Here is a 19,921-nt window from a genome sequence, read left to right as displayed (position 1 = left end):
AAACGTGAGGAGTCAGTCCCACAGGGTGTACAAGTCACAGGGAGGAAATGTCAACTCATCAACCTTAGATGTTTCCTATTTCTGAGCTCCCCTGAGGTCAGGGAAATCCTAAAAAGTTACATTAAAATTTGACTCAAAGAAGAATCACAAATTTACTAAAAATCATTGAACTGTACACTTAAAATAGATGAATTCTGTGGTACGTAAATTATACCTGAATAAAGTTTGGAAAGAACAAAAAAGAACAGTCACTATTAAACCAGGGAAATAATAAATTGTCACTTTAACCAATGCTCTTTCAAAAGTTTTTTTTTTAATGCAGCCATTTTCTGTAAACTTGTCTTACCTGATTTAGACTTAGACCCTTGAAACTAGAGAACTTTTTAAATTCCTGGTTTCTAAAACCCTCATTCAGTAATTACATGTTGAGTACCTTCTATGCGCAAGGCCCCAGTTCCAAAACAGGGAACCACAGATCAACTAGACAGGGGCTTATCGATTCCTACGTCAGAGCCAACCACTGTGGAAACAGCAACTGAGCTTCCAAAAGGGAGAAGGCAGAACAAAGCTCACTTGTAAATGTTGGAGTTGGGATGGTTGGTAAGAATATGGTTTTGAGTCCGCAGAATCTCCACAGCCTTCTGTGAATATTCCTTCAACTGAAACAGAAGTCAACAAAGGACCATAGTTAAAGCCCAAGGGACAGTCTTACTGGAAAAGAGTTCTGTCTTGTGCTTTCTAGCTGATACCGCCCTAGAAATCCTAGAATTCTCAGTTTCCATTCGTGTCGTACAAAGCTAGGCCTAATTCCTAATGGTTTACAGTATTCTATCCTCTTTGGAAGTTCCCACTCCTTGGACAGTCCGCTTTTTCAGATCTTGCGGAGAAAGACAATTTCTATTCTTATGGGGAAGCCATGATATGGTTATCTAATTTAGAAACACTTTCGGGTATGTAATCAGGGCTGCCAGCAAAACCAGAAGAGTTGCATTTTCTTCCCCACTTGATCTACTTCTGTTGGCTAAGCCAAATTCAGATGTTACTTACTTGCTAGTGTAGATTACTGATGTAGTATACATATTGGGAGTCCTTAATACATATTTAAGGGATTTCACATATCCACCCCCTATAGGGGCTGGCCATAACGTTCCTGACTCCAGAGAAAAAAAGTTAAATGTGGCAAGTTAGCCTCTCTGACCATAAATCAATTATTGTTACCTTCTTCTCCGTCTGTGGGGTTTTCAAGGAGAAATATCCCAGGAGGTCCACAAACTGGGCAGCCTTACGACCGTAGGCTGGGAGTTCTGGCCATATGGACCACATCAGATCTAGCAGGAGCTCCTGCTGAGATTTGCTAGAGTTTCTGTAGATAAATCACAGTTCACATTACTAGCAGGCAGCAGAAAGCCTGAGGTTCTTTTAGGCCCAGGTGCTGTTTTTGTAGATATATCTGTTTCCCCACAACTCTGGGTTAAGTCTGAACGGTTTTGTTCCTCTTTTGACAATTGACCCTAAAATACGTAGCACAGTCCTCTCCTGTCTTCAGGAGGCGATCTACTCCCATTTTCCAACATTACTCAATGGCAGAAACAGAGCCTTGTTAGCCCAACAGTCAAGCCTGGTCATTCCACAAACTTCTAAACACAGCCTTCTTAGTCAAAAACAGATTATCTCTCGTTTATGACATCAGTTTAACAGCTAAAAAGCAGATAACTCAAAGAAATCTGTAATAGTCAAGAGGATTCAGGCCAGTGTAAATAATGACACTGTGGCCGTGAGTATGTAACATAAAACTGAGACAGAACCACATCATCCATTCTGGTCCCAGGCGCATGCGGACTACCAAACCTAAGCTCCGGGCCCTACCTGTAGATATGCAGCGTCAGGCAGTGGGCCTGCCAGCGCACGGAGGAAGAATTGGACTCTAACAGGAAGCAACGCAGAAACTGGACCAAGGTTTCCTTATCTGCAAATTTGTTCAGCTGGTTCACCAGAGCTGTGCACAGCTGGTCCTCCTGGCTGCCTGAGCTCTCACCTGCAAGATCAGGGTAGGACCGAGGGCTGAAGAGTTAGGAAGAAGTGGTCCAGGGTCCTACAGTCAGTGCTACCAGATGGAGAGGGATGGGATTCTGCCCACGTCTAAAAGTTTCAACTAAACAGTTATAATTTGAGAGCAACTTCCAGTTATTTACTGAGGGACAAAAGGCCAGCCTCAAAGGACATTTAATAATGCCACAAACATAGGACAAAAACCCTATGTAAGGCTGGCACTGAACACAGTTACACTGGAGGAGGAATTTCCTTTCAAAAGGCTGCCATCAGACAGTCAACAATACTATAGAGCTGCACAGGTGTCTGAATGATTGAGACACTGAGCCACTCCGCTGCTCTCCACTCCTGATCGCTGTCGCAGGCCTCCGAGGGCCATGTCGAGCACTGGAGCAGAAGGGCGTCTGCTTTCTGAGGGTAAGGGGTCAGCTGAAAGAGCTTCATCTGCAGAGCATTTAACAGTTCACAAGGCACAGTTCTAAGCATTACTTCATTTAATGCTGACAACCTCTCCACAGAGCAGGCTTTGTAATTTCACAGAAAAGAAACTTGGCTTACTAAAAATGGTCAGTGCTCTTTGACCTTTCACGTTACTGACACTTGGTATGGGAAGTCACACTGTTGAAGACGTCACCTTCAACCTAACTGAAACTGAGACTAACAGTAGACACCAGAGGGCATTTGAATTTGGGCTTCCCTGTGAATCAGGATAAACGACCTTTCAGAAGACAAGAATAAACCACACGCTCCAAGAGCGATTAGAACACATCACCCTGGTCACCAGACAAGAGGGTGACTCTTACCCTCTTTCTCCTTTTCCTTTTCTTCTTTCTTGCTCTTCTTAGTGGACGACTTGGACTGTGTTGTGGCTTGTCCAGAACTGGTGGTCACGGGGGCTGAGGACGAGGAAGCACTGGAGGACCCTGCCGAGGCTGCCAGAGCAGCGAGCACTTTGCTGCCGCACAGAGCACAGGAGAGCAACTGCAGCAGCACCGGAGACACGCCCTCATCCACCAGGAAACTGACTTGGAGGAGGAAGTACAGGACGGCTGTAGGCAGAGGAGGTGGCAGCTCAGCTCTGAGACGACTACAAATAGACTTACACGCAAGAGAAGGAGCAACTTCTCCACATGGTCAGGACAGCCCTATTCACACCAGCTTCCTTGTCCAAGTTCTGTCTGCTAGATGTGCCGAGAATTTATACCCTCTGTAGAAACATCTGACAAATACCCTAACTATCCACAGACTAGCTCCCAGCCCCCACTTCTTTGAACGAGACCATTTTCTAGACTTAGCAGACTCCTCTTTAGCTTTACTACCACAATCTGAGGTCAGATACTCCTACCGTGTGCTCCCATAGCACCCCAGATTTTGTCTGCTGGCCCTTATCACTTTTTACTTGTCTTCTCTGCTTGGCAGAGTTCTGTCCATGTATCTTGATCGTGGCTGTATCTCCAGCACCCAGTTTAGTGCTTGACACACAGCAGGCCTCAAGGAACAGGCCTGAAGGAGTGAACTGAGTGAATGAATGAAGGAGCTTGCTTACAGTCGTCCTTGATACAGAATTTCTGCCAGTTGACGGTTCGCTGGGCAGCAATCTCTGCACAGGCTTTCAGGTGCTCCATCTGAAACGGAAACCGATCACCAGACGTGAGGAATTCTGCCAAGCAGGCCACAGGGCACTGCACTGCTGCCCTGGAGACTGAACACAGCCTTGTATGCAAGGCTGATCCAGTGCCCGGGGAAGCTGGGACCAAGGTCCCCACACTATAGCTGTCACTAAGCCTCCTACGTTTGTCTCCCCACCACACAAAGGTCCTTTGTTTCAGGGATCCCTCAGCCCACTCAGTAATGCAGCAGGAGAGGTAGGCCATGACCAGGGAAACTGCAATCCAGTTTACTTTTTTCTCGCTAAAAGCACAATAGTAAGAACACTACATTAGGAATCTTTAATACTGAAGGTCTTCTTTCTAGACGCTCCTATGCAATATATTCAATTTACTCCCCAAACTCCAAATAATTTATCTTCAGTCAGCAACACATTTTTATATGTCTACCTCCATCATTTCTTTAGCATTCAAAGACAAAAATCAGAGGTGCACAAATTTTAGGTTGATCCATGACATGAGCAAATGACACTGGTAAGAAGCTCAAGCCACCCCTCCTCACGACGGAGGAACTACTGCCACGTGGGGGCAGGAGCAGTGAGGGGGATCCCAGACCCTGAAGCCAACTACACCCGGAGCACACCCAGTCGGGCATCATGGATTTACCCTATCTTAACCCTGGCCATGACCTTCTCTACTCCCCCACCCTATTACCTACTCACGGAGCCACATCACATGCCCTCTCCCTGCCCTACCATTTCCCCCTCCTCGTACCAGGCTGATGAGTGTGTCATATTGCAAGGCGGAGCCAGAGCTGGCTGTAACCACACTTGCCCGGAGGAATATCCCCTGCTCCTCCAGCAGCTTCTTGATCCCACGCACATGGGAATCCAGGGTGTGCAAATCCCGGAGTTGGCGGTATTTCTCCTTTGATCCACAGATGAAGAGCAGAAGTTTGCGGACTTGACGGCGCACAAAGGGAGTCTGCTGGATCATCAGGTACTGGCGGGGAGAAACAACACAAAGAGTCAACAACTCTGGGACTGTATCTACACCAGCCACAGCTCCTTGAGTTTTCAGGAACTATTATTAAAAACTGGTGAGAACACACAAAACAAGCTATTTTCTCACGGCTAAGCCAGCCTCTGGTAAGCTTCAGTATTCCTTACATGGACCAGGAGAAGGCAAGAAGCTAAAGAAGGAAACACAGCGATACTCCTGCTCCCCTTCCTGGAGCACTTAGGCATCTACAGGGAAGCTGGCCTCCACTCGGGCCCACCCAGAGTGAAACTGTAAGGAAAACAATACTCAGAAATCTCTTTCAGGTAAGAGGTAGCAAAGAGGCTGGGCTGTTACATCTGTACAACCTGAAGCAGTCAGTTGGGGTTTGCTAACAGATTCTTCTCCCCAGGGTTCTTGATGTGCCAGTCAAGCTACTGTCTTTCGGCTCCAAACCCAGCCCACCCTGCCCTGCACTGTGATGTCCGGAATTAGGCTAACTGCACTGCTTCTTTGCTAGCTGGCTCCCTCTTAGGTTCTGCCAATAGGGAGCACTAGAGGGACACTGGAAGGCAGGAGGGAAAGACAGGACATGCTCCTTCCTGTTTGCCTGCCATCACAGCGAAAGCCCTGAAGGAGAACCCTGGTAGCCTCCACCATTTCCTCAGGGACAAACCATCTTCAGTTGGTTCTAATCATCAGCTTCTTTCAGGACTTTCAGAATCAGCCACATCACATCCCCTCAGACTCCTGAGGTACCAGCAGTAGCAGCCCCTCCTCAGAGAGCCAAGTCCCAGAGCCACCAGCCTCTGCTCTGCACACAGGGCTGCTGGTGGCCACTTCCTGCAGTTACTCTCTACGTTACTTCAACATTCCCTTTTTACCTTTTTGGTTCTTTGATGGCTGTTTAACTAAATCACTATATTAAAATCTCTGTTAATTTAACTCATATACTTCCTGCTTTCCAGATAGAGTTTGAACTATTAAACTTGCCCATTATCACCATATACGGGGGAAGTTACATGTACAGAATCAGAAGCTACAGCGGATGGCTTGCTTTGATACACACCTTCCACAGTTTCACCACACAGTATACTCCAGAGCCAAGACCTAAATGGGTGGGAAGGACTCTGCTGGGGGATGTGCTGCATGAGGGTAAGGAAGAAAGGGGGCCACAAAGGCAGTCATGGCTGCTGTGTCCTCTCCTTGACTGGCATGCTGCTTGGGACCTTCACTTACCTCTGAGAGAAAGTAAAACCATGAATGATCAAAGACAGGAGGTGGGATTCGAGAATTGGTGTCAGCGATCTTCTTGATTTGGTATGGAAGCCTCAGTACCATCTCTGTTAGAAGCTGAGTATACGCCTCAAACACATCAGCAGCATGACCCTGGGAGAAGAACAGCTGTGTGACAACCTGACTGACAATCTTCCACAACCACAATTAGGAAAAAGGCTGGCTTATTGCTCACTAGGCATAACTTACGTTGGAGTTGGTAAACAGTGCCTTTCACAGCTGGAGCCATCACTGACTGACAGTCTAGTTTACAAACCCAGCAAGGCCCCAGGCTCCTGGAGCAACACGCAAAGGTTACAGTGGAGACAGAGCTCACTGTTCTTAAAAGTTCTTAACATTTCACTCTGTGGTTTTTGACACTGGGCTGACTGTACTCTGCTTACACAAAAATTAGAGTTAGAATGGGAAAAAATCAAAAAAACAGTAGTGGGGAAGGATTTCTGACCTTCTTTGAGAGCTGTATTCCACTCCCTAGAACCAAACTTTCCATGGTAACAAGAAATACTTAAATAAACCAAGAGGGCCAGGATCACTGCACTCAGTGGAGATTCTGGGTTCAGAGCACCCAAAGAGGCGGGGGACTGAGAGGTTTGAGGACAGTGGAAACAACATCCTGCAAGCCGTGTGTCCCACAGGAAGAGTCTGCAAGAGTTCGGGGGCACAACCGGTCTCATATTTTCAAACACCATTTATTTATCGGTTCTATGCCAAGCACTGGGGGTGTAAACAGGAATAAAATATATGTGCACAAAGTGCTCTAGAAAACCAGTGAAAAGCTATCTCCATCAGACATGTGCTAGGGAAGGTTTTCCCAAAGACCCAATGCTTCAGCTGGGTCTTGAAGAAGGATTAGGAATTAACTAGATGGGGGAAGGAAGGGATGCGGAGGGAGAGGAAAGAATTTCAGAAGGACAGCGTATACAAAGGCAACATGCCACATCTGGAGAAATGCACAGATTAGCAGGACTGTATGCAGGGGTGGTGCAGGTGGTAAAAGCTAGACAGTTACATAGCTGAATCCACAAGGAACTTTTATGGCCTAAAAGTTATGGAAAACCACCAAAGAGTTATAAAACAGAGAGGGACATGATCAGAGTTATTTTATGCCTATTATAGTCCTATACTGTCCAAAGCAGTTCTGAATACACAGGAAGATGTACAGCCAGGCCAACCCACTGTGCTCCACCACATGCACTCAAACGGAGTAGAAGTGATAATAATTAACATTCATTGAGCACTGGTATGTACTAGGCATTGTGCTTTACAAACATCACCTCATTCAATGCTCATAACACAACCCTATAAAGCAGATACTCTATGTATCCTTATTCTGCAGGTGTAGAAACTGAGACTTATCATGGTTAGATAAAACGTCTCCAAGCTTTGTGGCTGCTAGGTGGGAACACTTGTTCCCAGGGACTTGTTCCCAGACTCACCTGATCAGAAAGCCCATCTTAACTAGCGTGTTACAACACTTCTTACGACAGCAGGGGGCAGTACCTGACACACACATGAGGACATGACCCACTACTGATGACATTTCCTTGTGCTTTCTCACCTTTTTTCTAAGAACCTTAATGTGAAAGGACATGACTGTCTGATTTCATTCGATTCCTCCAGTTCACAAAGTGGCAGGAATCAGAGTTCCAGTAGAAGGTTGGGTGGGAGAAATGGTTATGTATTACAGCAGAGAGAGTAAAACCCACCAAGGAGGCTCCCTCCTGTAGCTCCTTGCCCTCAGCTCCTTCAGCTCTACTCACTGAGGGCGAAAAGGAGAGTGCTCTGGATGAAGGACCAGAGCAGTCCTCTGCCCAGGGAGAGGCCTCACCTTCACATACTGGCGGAGGAAGAACGGGCTCATGTCGGGTGGGGATGAACTAGTATGTGGTTTCAGCAACTGGCTGGTAGCCACGGGCTCCTCATCATTCTGCTGGCTCTTCCAATACTCCAGCAGGGATTTGAGCACGTGCAGGCAGTAGTCCACAGCCCCAGAGCTCAGCAGGGCTGCCGCTGTGGCACTAGAGATGAGGGAAGACGACTGGGAGGGAGGAGAAAAAACAGGGAGCAGGTAAGAATGGCTTGTAAATCCAGCTAGGTTTAGGGGGTAGGAAACACAACAGTCTTAGAATTAGTGTCACAGAAGTGAGTCAGTCGGTCCCTTGAGTTAAAAGTTTCCCAACTGGCTCAAACATTTCCCCAACTCTTTTAAACAACGGCATGGCAAGAGAAAACAAAGGAACACCAGTTCTCAACTCTAATCTCTCTACACACATGTGCCAGAGGCCAAGGTGGCAAGGATTAGATAACCTTTCCCCCTGGAGGGGATGGGTTTTCTCTTCTTCCTTGGGCAACTAGAAAAGAAGCCCATTTCAAGAAGGAGAGAGAAAACTTTCCTCTATAGGCACTTCTTAGCAACCCCATCCTCCCAGTAGGGGCTCTTCCCATAGAACTAGCTTCCAAAGGAGATGGGATGAGTGATCACATGAATAAGAAAGTAGGAGAAAAGCTACTGTAAATAAAACCATTAGGAGAGCCTTGCAAATCCCAGCAAACCCCACAGCTCATAAGCTCATTAAGATTGGATGCAGTTCAGCCTCCATTCCTACCTTCTCTGCTTTGTGTTAATCTCCTTTCCACCACGCACACACTGCTTTCTCTCTGCTTTATTACCATACCTTATAGCAACATACAGTAGGGGAATCCTCTTAGCCACTCTGCACCTTGCAGAACAGTCCCTGCTTTTCAATAATGGAACTTCCAAACCCTTTAACCCCTCCATTGGGGGGATTGTTGGCAAAGGGCAAGGCTTGGAAGGGATTCTGAAAAAGGCAGAGGCTCTACTCTTGAAGAGGTGACAGCTTAGAATCTTACTCCCTCTTGGGCGACAATGGCCTTATTCTAACAGAGGACTATCACCTCTGCCCTCGGCCCTAGCACCAAGTAGACAATCCTCTGACCTTTCTCCAAACCCGTAAGCTCACAGCAAAAATACCTCGCATATGGAAGACTTGGATCCAGATTTGGTCCGGGACATGAAGACGCTGAGGAGTCTCATGACCACTAGATGGACTTCATTCAGGGCACTGCGCTCATTCTTCCTGGAGACATCCTGCAGGTGGGAAGGAGAGCCCAGAAGCCCACACTGACTTTAAGCTTGAGGCATCTGAACAAGATTCCCTCAAGCCTATCAGTGTTAAAATGTTCCTCAGATGGACTCAGAGAAAAAACAAGCTCCAGTGTATCCATGGACCACACCTGGATTACCGAGAGCCCGATACACTTAGGAAGCCATTATTAAGATACAAACAATTCGCTTAACGTTTTCACCTTGTAGCTACAAAAGGTCCACAAGGGCAGGAAGTTGGTCTTGTCATTAACCCCCAGGTTCAAAGCATGCCTGGGCCAAAGCAGGCACTGAAAATATTTTTATTAAATCAACAGAACTAGAGCGCTCGATGGACCGTTACCACCTGAAACTGTCAAGTTCCTCTAAGAGGAATGAAAAACTGCGAGGTGATCTCAGCCAACCCCTGCTTCTCAAACAGTATGACTCTCCAGTTTCACCTTTTTATCCATGCCCAGTTCAGCAATAAGCTGGGAAAGCAGGTTGTCCAGAGCCCCCTTGTCTTTCTCATCTTCGCCATCCAGATCTGTAGTGAGCATCAGAATGACCTGGAAGTCAAGAGAAAGAGAAATCATGAAAGCCAATTCCCTAAAGAACAACTCTAAACACAGGGTGGTTCAGAAGAAATCCCAACCTTCCTCACCTGCCTGTCAATCACAAACAACCACAATCCATGAACAGGTTCTAAATCCCAGGGTATCCAAAGTTTAAGTGTCCAGAGCCAGAAGAGTCAAATTTTGGCACATGCCACACTTGGCACCACAGAAAATGTTTGCAGAAAGTTTACAAAACTAACTGACTAACCAACCAAACTGTCTTGAGATGGAGCAGTGTGCTGAGCTACGAATTAAAGAAGAATTCTGCCCAGAGGAGGGCAGCTAGTGGGAGAAGAGCTCTTAGATCACACTCTAATACTAACACTGAGAGAGACGCCATAGACCAACACTCAGGGGCAGGCCTTTATTCCTGGCACTGTCAACAACTAGCTGCATGACTGCGGACGTTTTTTTTCAATTCTCTGACCCTCGGGCCTTCTCATCCATAAAAGGAAGGGCTGTGACTTGCAGTTCAAAATTGCATTCCATTATTCTATGACCGAACATCAAACAAAGCCAAAGACGTGAGCTTGCATAAGGATGGACCGACTATAATGTGATGGACCCAAGTAAACTGTGGGATACCTGCATGTACGGGATGGCCCGGACACCTCCAACATTTCGCAACTGGGGCAAGGTCTGTAGCAGTCTCTCCAACAGCATCAGACGAACCATGTGCAGCCTAAAAGGCCAAAGAAAACACATGAAGCATGAGCTACGGCACAAACACTAACCAGCTGAATACAGTTCTTTCCTCCTGTCACCAAGGTAAACAAGAAGCCTACTGCTTAAGAACAATCCTAACATCAAGAAAATGTTAAGAAATGCCTATTTTGTGTACCAGCAACATAGAAGCAGAAATCTCACTCTGTTAAAAAGGAGTAAAACTATTCCAAAATACAACTGATGGTACTGAAAGCCTAATACAGCAAAGTTAAAATATTTCTCAAGCAAGCAGGTCCTACTTGTTCTCAGTATCAAAACCAAACCTTCAATAATAAGCTTTATGGGTCTTTCTAACACATCGCCCTATTCTGCCTCCAGCCATTATTTTCTGGAATTCTTCTATCTACAAATTCTACATCACCCAGTTGCACAGTGACCCAACCCTTTCTTTCTCATGTTTCCCATGTCCTTGGGAAGGCCAGTCACTGCTTTACCCTCTCACACCTTGTCCATCATTTTTCCTAGTGTAAAATTCAATTTCTGTGCCACCCTTTCCACACTAGAACCATGATTCTCCCATACATACAGACGGCCATGACCTAGACTTCTTCATCTACAGATAGACAACTGGGCTCCCATATTAAATGTGTGCCTCTGGATCTCTAGTGAATATGCTGACTCAAGATGACCAATATGGAAATTAATTAATTAGGGTCTTGTTGACAAGTTGGTTTGTAGTCTTACCTAACACACAGTTTTACACAGACTACGTGTGGCATTTGCTGAATGAATTAATGGATTAACTCTCACAGATAGTAAACCATTCTTGCTTCATTTTACTTTACGGACTGTGTGTAAGAAACCATATGCCTATATGTTTTCTTGAAATATATGCTTTTCATGTATTTCATGATACCTAGCAGGTATCCAGAATATTTTCAAAACAAAGTTTCAATGAAAGTACAGAGTCTAACTTGAATAATAAATGATTATCATTCTACAAAGAACTAGAAGGAATGAGCTAAAAATGTTCTTCAGAATACAGTAACACATAAAGGCCCACATGTGCATCCAGGAATACTTAGGCAAGCTACGGACGGACTACAAATGAGTAAGAATTGCTCAGAAATGGACAAGTACAAGTAAGGAAAGATGAGATGACAGCAGCAGTGTGATGCTTTTAGGATAAAACATAACAAGCTTTGAGATGGATTAAAGTCTTCAGATTTGGAGAACATGCATGTGAATACACACACACAAAGCACAAAGTCAACACAATGAGTGGAGTCTGGACCTGAACCAAGATCATGCCAGATTATTGGCTTTTCAAATTCTCAGATAGTACTCTTGAAACCTAACAAAAAAATTAAACACTATACCAAAAACTGCAATTTCCTTTTTTTGCGACTTAAAAGTAAAAAAAGAATCAGTTATTATATTATTTAAAACAACTCACTTAACAATTGTTTAATTAACCTGTTTCTGGAAAAAAAAAGGTAATTTAAAACCACTTTAGAGACTTTCATTATCAATATGGTTAGGTTACCTAAATTGACCCTCTTGCTAAAAACAACTGAAAATCCTAAAAACATATAACATCATTTTAGAAGCAATGATGAGTCTCGAGAAATTTCAAAGGATTGAAATCATAGTATGTTGCCCAACCATAGCAAATTAAACTATAAATCAATAACAAAGAAATAATTAGAAAATTCCCAAATGTTTGAAAATTTAGCAATATACTTCTAAATATCCCATGGGCCAAAGACTAAATTACAACAGAATTTAGAAAACATTTTGAACTGAACAGCAATGAAAACGCAATATACCAAAATATGTGGGCTCCAGCCAAAGCAAGCTTTAAAGGGAATTTTAGAGAGAAATTTACAGCTTCAAATATGCATATAAAAAGAAAGATTTAAAATCAATGACTTAAGCTTCCATCTTATGAAGCTAGAAGAACAGAAATTTATGAAGAACAGAAAATTAAACCCAGAAAAATAAAGTACTAAAAAAAGTCAGTAAGTATAGAAAGGAAATAATAAAGAGTGGAAATAAAATAGAAACACATACAACAGAGAAAAGTTGGTTCTTTGTAAATAAAGTTGATAACTCCTAGCCAAGATTGACTTTTGAAAAACAAAAACATAAGTTACCAATATTAGAAATGAAAAAGGTACATCACTACAGATCCTAAAGACATTAAACAGACGATTAATACATTATGAACAACTTTATGCCAGTGAAGTTGATAACTTAACTAAAATGAACAAATTCTTTGAAAAGCACAACACACCAAAACTGACACATGAAGAAATAAAAATAATTCTATATCATTTAAAGAACGAATCTATAACTTAAAGTCTTCCCTTAAAGAAAGTCCAGACCCAGATGACCTCACTGCTAAATTTTTCCAAGAATTTAAAGATGAAATAATACCAGTCTTACACAAACTCTTCTAGAAAATAAAAACAAAACATGTCCTCACATTCTGAGGCAAGAATAACATAAATATCAATACCTGACAAAGACATTTCAAAGAAGAAAAATCACACGCCTCAATAAAATATTAGCAAATCAAGTCTAGTGGTACAAAGGATAAAATATCACAATCAAGTGTCCCCACAAGGTTGCTTTAATAATGAAAAAAATCAATTAATGTAATTTACAATCTTAAACAGAATAAAGGAAACACACATAAATCAACTCAATAGGTACAACAAAAACTAGAAAACTTCAAAAACCCATTTAAGATAAAAATCTCCCAGCAAACCAGAAAGAAAATTTCATTAATTTGATAAAAGAATATCCATAGACTTCAGTGAACATCATACTTAATGGTAAAATATTAAACTTCTTCCTGTTGAGAAACGAGATAAGGATGTCCACTGTCACCACATCTTTCAACACTGTACTAGAGGTCCCAGCCAATGCAATAAGGCAAGAAAGGCAATTAAAAGGTATAAAGATTGGAGAGAAAAAAGTTAAACTGTCATTATTTGCAGGTGGCAAGACTGTGCATGCAGAATCTATAATTAGAACCTAATTATCAAAATCTATAATGAGGATTTAAGTGAATTTAGAAAGAATACAAGGTTAAATACATTGAATACAAGGCCAAAACAAAAGCAATAATGAGATCACCAGCAATTAATTATTAGGCAAGAGACCGAATGAAGATAGAAATCCAGAGGGGTAAGCAGAGCCCTGAGACTGATTTTAGGGCATTTGAAAACTTAAGGCCATGATGCTCTGAAAGCAACCTGAGCATCTGGTTGCTGAGACCTTCAAAGGGCATCTGGAATAGGAAAAAATGGCCATTATCTGCCCTGAGTGGGTAGAGTCTTCTATAAAACCTCATAGAAGAACCAGAGAAGGCTACAACCTCAGTTTAAAAGTAAATAGAAATACACCACTTCCCCCCCACACCACTCCACTCAGAAGCCTACAAGAAAAACTAGCTTATTCAAATCTTGACATTGAGAAGAAGGGAGGGAAAAAAGAAAAGCTGCTAAGGATATAGTCCAGTTTATACATTTTTTCCTTTTGGTTAGCAATTTTTGTGTCTTATTTAAGAAATCTTTGCCAACCCCAATATGAAGATATTTTGTCTTTTAAAACCTGTAAGGTGTTATCTTTTGCATTTAAAGTAATAATTCAACTAACTTTTTGGTAAAAGATCAGGTGAAGATTCATTTTATTCTATATTAATTTCCAAGTGACCCATAGCCATTTATTAAAAAGACCATCCTTTCCCTCACTGTACAGAAGAGTCATCTTTATCACTAATCTGGTGACCATGTGTGTGTGGATCTCTTTCTAAACTCTAGTCTGTTCCATTAACCTATTTATCTATCCTTACGCCAATATCCCACTGTTTTACTTACCACAGCTTTAGCTTTATAATAAGCTACAGTCATGGAAAGTCCTCTATCTTTGGGGGTTTTCTTCAATATTGTCTCGGCTAATCTTAGACCCTTACTCTTCCAAATAAATTTTAGTATCAGCTTGTCAATTTTGACACATACATAAAACTAGCTGAGATTTTTGACTGGGATTATATTGAATCTATATCAATTGAAGACAACTGTCATCTTTACAATGAGTCTTTCAACCCATAAACATGATACATCCCTTCATATATTTAGATCTTTAATTTCTCTCAGTTTTCAATATAGAAGTCACATAACCTTCAGACTTATACCTATGTATTTGACTTTTTCTGATGCTACTCAAATAGATCTCAAGACACTATAAATAATTAAGCGCGGGAAATTTAAAAACACAAAAGAAAAGACATATTAAGAGACATGGAGAAGAGAATATAATGGTCTAACATCTGCAGAGTCCCAGAAAGAAAAATAACAGGAAGTGAGGTAGCAGCAATATCCAATGAGATAAATAGATGAGAATTTTCTAGAACTAACACATTCAAGCAAAACAAATGCAAAGAAATCCATCATAAGCATACCCTAGAAAAACCACAAAAAACAATTTAAAAACAAAGATCTTAAAAGCAGCAATAAGGACATTATTTTCAAAGGAGTAAGAGTTATAATAGCAGGTGACATCTTATTGGCAATAACAATGGATACCATTTTCAATTCTGGGGGGGAAAACTGCCAATACAAAATTGTATACCCATCAAAAATACAACCACAAGCTGGGAAAACTGGACAGCCACATGTAAAAGAATAAAAATTGACCATTCTTTTTCACCATTCACTAAAATAAACTCAAAATGGATTAAAGACCTAAAGATTAGGTCTGAAACAATAAGTCTTCTAGAAGAGAATATACACAGTACACTCTTTGACATCAGTTTCAAAAGAATCTTTTCAGACACCATAACCCCTCAGAAGAGGGAAACAATAGAAAGAATAAACAAATGGGACTTCATCAGACTAAAGAGCTTCTTCAAGGCAGGGGAAAACAGGATTGAAACAAAAAAACAGCCCACTAATTGGGAAAAAATATTTACAAGTTATTTATCTGACAAAGGGTTAATCTCCATAATATATAAAGAACTCACACAGCTCAAAAATAAGACAACCCAATCAAAAAATGGGCAGGGGACATGAACAGACATTTCTCCAAAGAAGATATATGGATGGCCAATAGACACATGAAAAGATGCTCATCATCACTAATCATCAGGGAAATGCAAATGAAAACTACACTAAGATATCACCTTACACCTGTTAGAATGGCAAAAATATCCAAAACCAAGAGTGACAAATGTTGGAGAGGCTGTGGAGAAAAAGGAACCCTCATACACTGTTGGTGGGAACGCAAACTGGTGCAGCCACTATGGAAAACAGTATGGAGATTCCTCAAAGAGTTAAAAATAGAAATACCTTATGACCCAGCCATCCCACTACTGGGTATCTATCCTAAGAACCTGAAATCAGCAATTCCGAAAGTCCCATGCACCCCTATGTTCATCGCAGCATTATTCACAATAGCCAAGACATGGAACCAACCTGAGTGCCCAGCAACTGATGATTGGATAAAGAAGATATGGGATGTGTGCCTGTGTGTGTGTGTGTGTGTGTGTATATATATAGTGTGTGTGTGTACACACACACACACACACACATACACACACACACACACACACACACACACACAATGGAATACTACTCAGCCGTAAAAAAGGACAAAGTCGTCCCATTCACAACAACATGGATGGACCTTGAGGGTATTATGTTGAGTGAAATAAGCCAGGCAGAGAAAGACGAACTCTGTATGACTCCACTCACAGGTGGTAGTTAACATATAGACAAAGAGAACTGATCGGTGGTTACCAGGGGAAAGGGGGGGTGGGGGAGGGCACTAAGGGTGAAGTGGTGTACCTACAACATGACTAATAATAACGTACAACTGTAATTTCACAAGGTTGTTAACTATCATAATCTTAATTAAAAGAAAAAACACATTCACAAAACGTGAGCTAAATAAAGACATTTCCAGACTCTCAAAATCTGAGATTTTGTAACCAGGGGACCTCCCTAATGATGGAAAATTTAAATGACATACTTCAAAAAGAAAATGATCCTAGACAGAAGGTCTGAGATGCACAAAGAAATGTTGGGCACAGAAAGTGGTAAACATATGGGTAAATCTAACAAACACTGACCACCAAAACTGTACAAAACAGTAAAAATATCTTGAAAGCTTTGAAAAGACTTTTTTTTTTTTTTTTGAGGAAGATTAGTCCTGAGCTACCATCTGCTGCCAATCCACCTCTCTTTGGTGAGAAAGACTGGCCCTGAGCCAACATCCGTGCCCATCTTCCTCTGCTTTATATGTGGGATGCCTACCACAGCATGGCTTGCCAAGCGGTGCCATGTCCACACCTGGGATCTGAACCAGTGAAACCCGGGCTGCCAAAGCGGAATGTGCAAACTTAACCATTGCGCCACCAGGCCAGCCAGCCCCCCATACAGACATTTTTAAAAAAATGAAAACAGGGGCCAGCCCGGTGGCCCAGCGGTTAAGTTTGCACGTTCCACTTCGGTGGCCCAGGGTTCGTTGGTTCAGATCCCAGGTGCGGACATGGCACCGCTTCGCAAGCCATGCTGTGGTAGGCGTCCCACATATAAAGCAGAGGAAGATGGGCACGGATGATAGCTCAGGGCCAGTCTTTCTCACCAAAGAGAGGTGGACTGGCAGCAGATGGTAGCTCAGGGCTAATCTTCCTAAAAAAAAAAAATGAAAACATAAAAATAATAACTTAAATTGATAAGGAGGAGTAAAGTCTTCTAAGGTCCTGATAATAATCAGAAAGAAGTTACAGCTATTAGTTAACTTTAGTTTTGGATAAGTATGCATGTTGAAAGGATTAGTATAACTACTAAAAGATTAGAAACAAAGTGAACAACTTCCAAACTTACAGGGTTGGGGGAGAGGGAAAAAAGGAATAAAAAGTAAATCAATCCAAAAGAGGGCTACAAAGAAGATAAAAAATAAACACAGAAATGGGCAGAACAAGTAAGAAGCACAAAGTAAATGGTATGCATAGATTTAAATATATCAGTAATTAACACCAACTATACATCAACTTAACTGATTCAATTAAAAAGCAAAGGTAGACTAGATTAAAAATATTTTTAAAAACAAATTTCAAAGAACCAGAAATCACAAAGACCATATTATCTCAATTCATGGATTTACCTAGAAACCCATTAACAGAAAAGGGGGAAAAAAAAAAGATTAAGTAGAAAACCCTTCTAAGTTAAGAAATTAAAAAACGAACTCCATCAAAACATCATCAGTTTACCGAGCCAGAGGTCACTTTCATCAAAGAGATGAAGCGAGAGGCTCAGTGGAGGTGGGCGGACACAGGGAACAGAGGGGACTCTGACGCCTGGCTGCTCCAGTGACTTTTTCTTCTCACGGAAATCACTCAGTTCAAAATACTGACTTGTTATTTCTGCACTAATGTGATAACTGGGGGCCTCAACAAATTCAACAAACTTCCTATCACAAGTGTATTCTTGGGTTTTTCTTCTTCTTCCTCTTCTACTTCTCTAGTCACCTTTTGGTTGAGAATACATTCACTCCAATCCTCCACCAACCTCCACCAGAGTTTCCGGAGGGGATGGATTAGATTTTATTGATTACTGTCAATTTGTCAAACACCCCACCACTGGTATTTCTAGACATAAACACATATTTGCCTAGAAGCGTGTCTGTCTTATCTCTCCGTTGCCTTATGAACAGGCTGAGCTAGGAGCTATGTCTAGTACATACTTAATAATTATCACTGTTGAGCCTGGAACAATGCCATTTATAAAGAGAATGCTATAGAATGAGTTTATGGCTAATCCTGAAACAAGAAAAACTTGAGTAAGGAAGATACATGTTTTTATCTTTATAGTTACTAAGGGGTATAGGGAGGCCTTCACAGAAAAACCACTTTCTATTCTCTCTGCAACTGATTTGATGTAATTCTAATTAGGACAAAGAAGATAAATCTAGAACACTTCCTAAGATTTTAAACTGTTTCATGAGTTTACTACCTTTATATTTCAAAAGAAATATACTGTTATCACTACTCTACCTCCCGCAACTGATCCATCATTGTGTTCCTGAAATATCCTCTAGGAAAGCGTCTTGACCGAGGATAACTGGGTCCTGACCTGTTGCTGGCGTGGACATCTCCTTCTCCTTCCCCTTCTCCTTCTCCCTCGGAGCCGTCTCCTTCCTGGTGTCCAGTGGTGGTGCTGATGGCACCAGTGCTTGAGCTGACACTTCCTGGTCCAGCCGGATGTCCCTCTGCTGTGGCATCACCATAAGCACTGCTCCGGCCAGATACTAGGGGGAAATGGTTTAAAAAATGCAAATCAATTCCCAAAACACAATGGAATCTGAAGTCAGCAATAGTTAGATGATGAGCGATACCTTCAGATATTTTTTCTTCTGTGTGAAGCTAACTAAGAATTGAACTCATGATTTTGGTCCCACAGCACTATCCTAAATGAATGACTCTCAGGGCAGCCATTCATCCTTCTACAGAACACAAGATCCACCTACAAGAATGATCTTTTAATCTCAGCTGCTGATAAATTTCCATCTCAAATTCCAAAGGAAATGTACACTGATTTGAGAATCTAGAAATTATCAGCTACTCTTAATCTCCTCCATAGAAAATTTTCATATCCAATTTTTAACCACAGACTAATTTATAAGATCAAACAAAAATGGTTTTGTCATGCTTCCTCATTCTAGAGCCCCATCCTATAAGCTAGTATACTGTGAAGATGGCCTGCTATATTAACACATCAGATCATTAATAGGATTGCCAAAAAATCTTCCCCCAATAGAAAAACCAAAACCACAGTATGATGGATTTCAAGGTTATACCATCATTGTTTTAGATTAAGCATGATTTGGGATTACGCATGTCACTGCTTTCTTCTACTAAGAGAAAATTAAAAGCTGTCTGTAAAACCTTTCAATAGTAACTTCACTGAGCTTAAGCTATTATCACTGAACATCAGAAACTCCAGGGGTGAGGCTGAATGAATTCCATAAGGCTTTCAATGAGTCCTCAAAGTTTCCCTTTGCTGAAACCAATCCCAAGACCCAGGCAGGTCCCCACCCTCTGCCCAAGGAGATCAGGACCCCTAGCCACATTACCACTGTGCTCGCCAGCCACTGAGTCCACTGCACTTCCCCCGCTCTCCGAGCCCACACTACCACCATGGTCAGCAGGAGAGGTCCGAAGGGTGGAACCATCAGTCGCTGCTGTGCTGCCCTCGTCGTCTGAGGCTGGAGCTGAGAGAGTAACGAGAGCTGTTACAGGTAAAAACCCCTCCTTGGGGCAAAAGCATCACACCACATAGTGCAGAGGACACAATGCAGTCTATATGTCCTGTCATCAAAGAAGAAAAGGAAAGATTTGCTTTGCCGGTTAATCACTAACAGGAACAAACACTGGAACACGGTGCATTGCAAACAGTACTCAGACAGAAGTGAAAACCCAGTTCACTGGGCATTTCCTTCGCTATGACATTACAGTGCAAGTAGGACAGTGCAGAGATTCAGTAAGAATCCGTGACATGGACACTCAGTTTTCT

At 42.2% G+C, this 19,921-nt stretch overlaps 1 protein-coding gene across 5 annotated transcripts in view; it reads right to left on the bottom strand.

Moving 5' to 3' along the window:
* UBR4 (ubiquitin protein ligase E3 component n-recognin 4) overlaps positions 1-19,921 on the bottom strand; it is a 127,210-nt gene that overhangs the window by 43,669 nt on the left and 63,620 nt on the right. For 4 of the 5 annotated variants that reach the window (XM_046661117.1, XM_046661121.1, XM_046661118.1 and 1 more), the window contains 13 exons: positions 19,482-19,619; positions 18,482-18,656; positions 10,257-10,353; positions 9,516-9,623; positions 8,944-9,060; positions 7,780-7,989; positions 5,895-6,044; positions 4,431-4,658; positions 3,596-3,674; positions 2,853-3,098; positions 1,867-2,035; positions 1,219-1,363; positions 574-659 (listed from right to left, as the gene is read on the bottom strand). In XM_046661117.1, the coding sequence (XP_046517073.1) occupies positions 574-659; positions 1,219-1,363; positions 1,867-2,035; positions 2,853-3,098; positions 3,596-3,674; positions 4,431-4,658; positions 5,895-6,044; positions 7,780-7,989; positions 8,944-9,060; positions 9,516-9,623; positions 10,257-10,353; positions 18,482-18,656; positions 19,482-19,619 (1,948 nt within the window). The remainder of the gene's footprint in view (positions 1-573; positions 660-1,218; positions 1,364-1,866; positions 2,036-2,852; positions 3,099-3,595; positions 3,675-4,430; positions 4,659-5,894; positions 6,045-7,779; positions 7,990-8,943; positions 9,061-9,515; positions 9,624-10,256; positions 10,354-18,481; positions 18,657-19,481; positions 19,620-19,921) is intronic. The other variant, XM_046661119.1, reaches the window with a different exon arrangement.

Source organism: Equus quagga, chromosome 5, assembly GCF_021613505.1.
Source record: "Equus quagga isolate Etosha38 chromosome 5, UCLA_HA_Equagga_1.0, whole genome shotgun sequence".
In the NCBI taxonomy this organism is placed as follows: Eukaryota; Metazoa; Chordata; class Mammalia; order Perissodactyla; family Equidae; genus Equus; species Equus quagga.
Note: the sequence above shows the minus strand (reverse complement) of the source record. Positions and strands in the feature narration are given on the sequence as shown.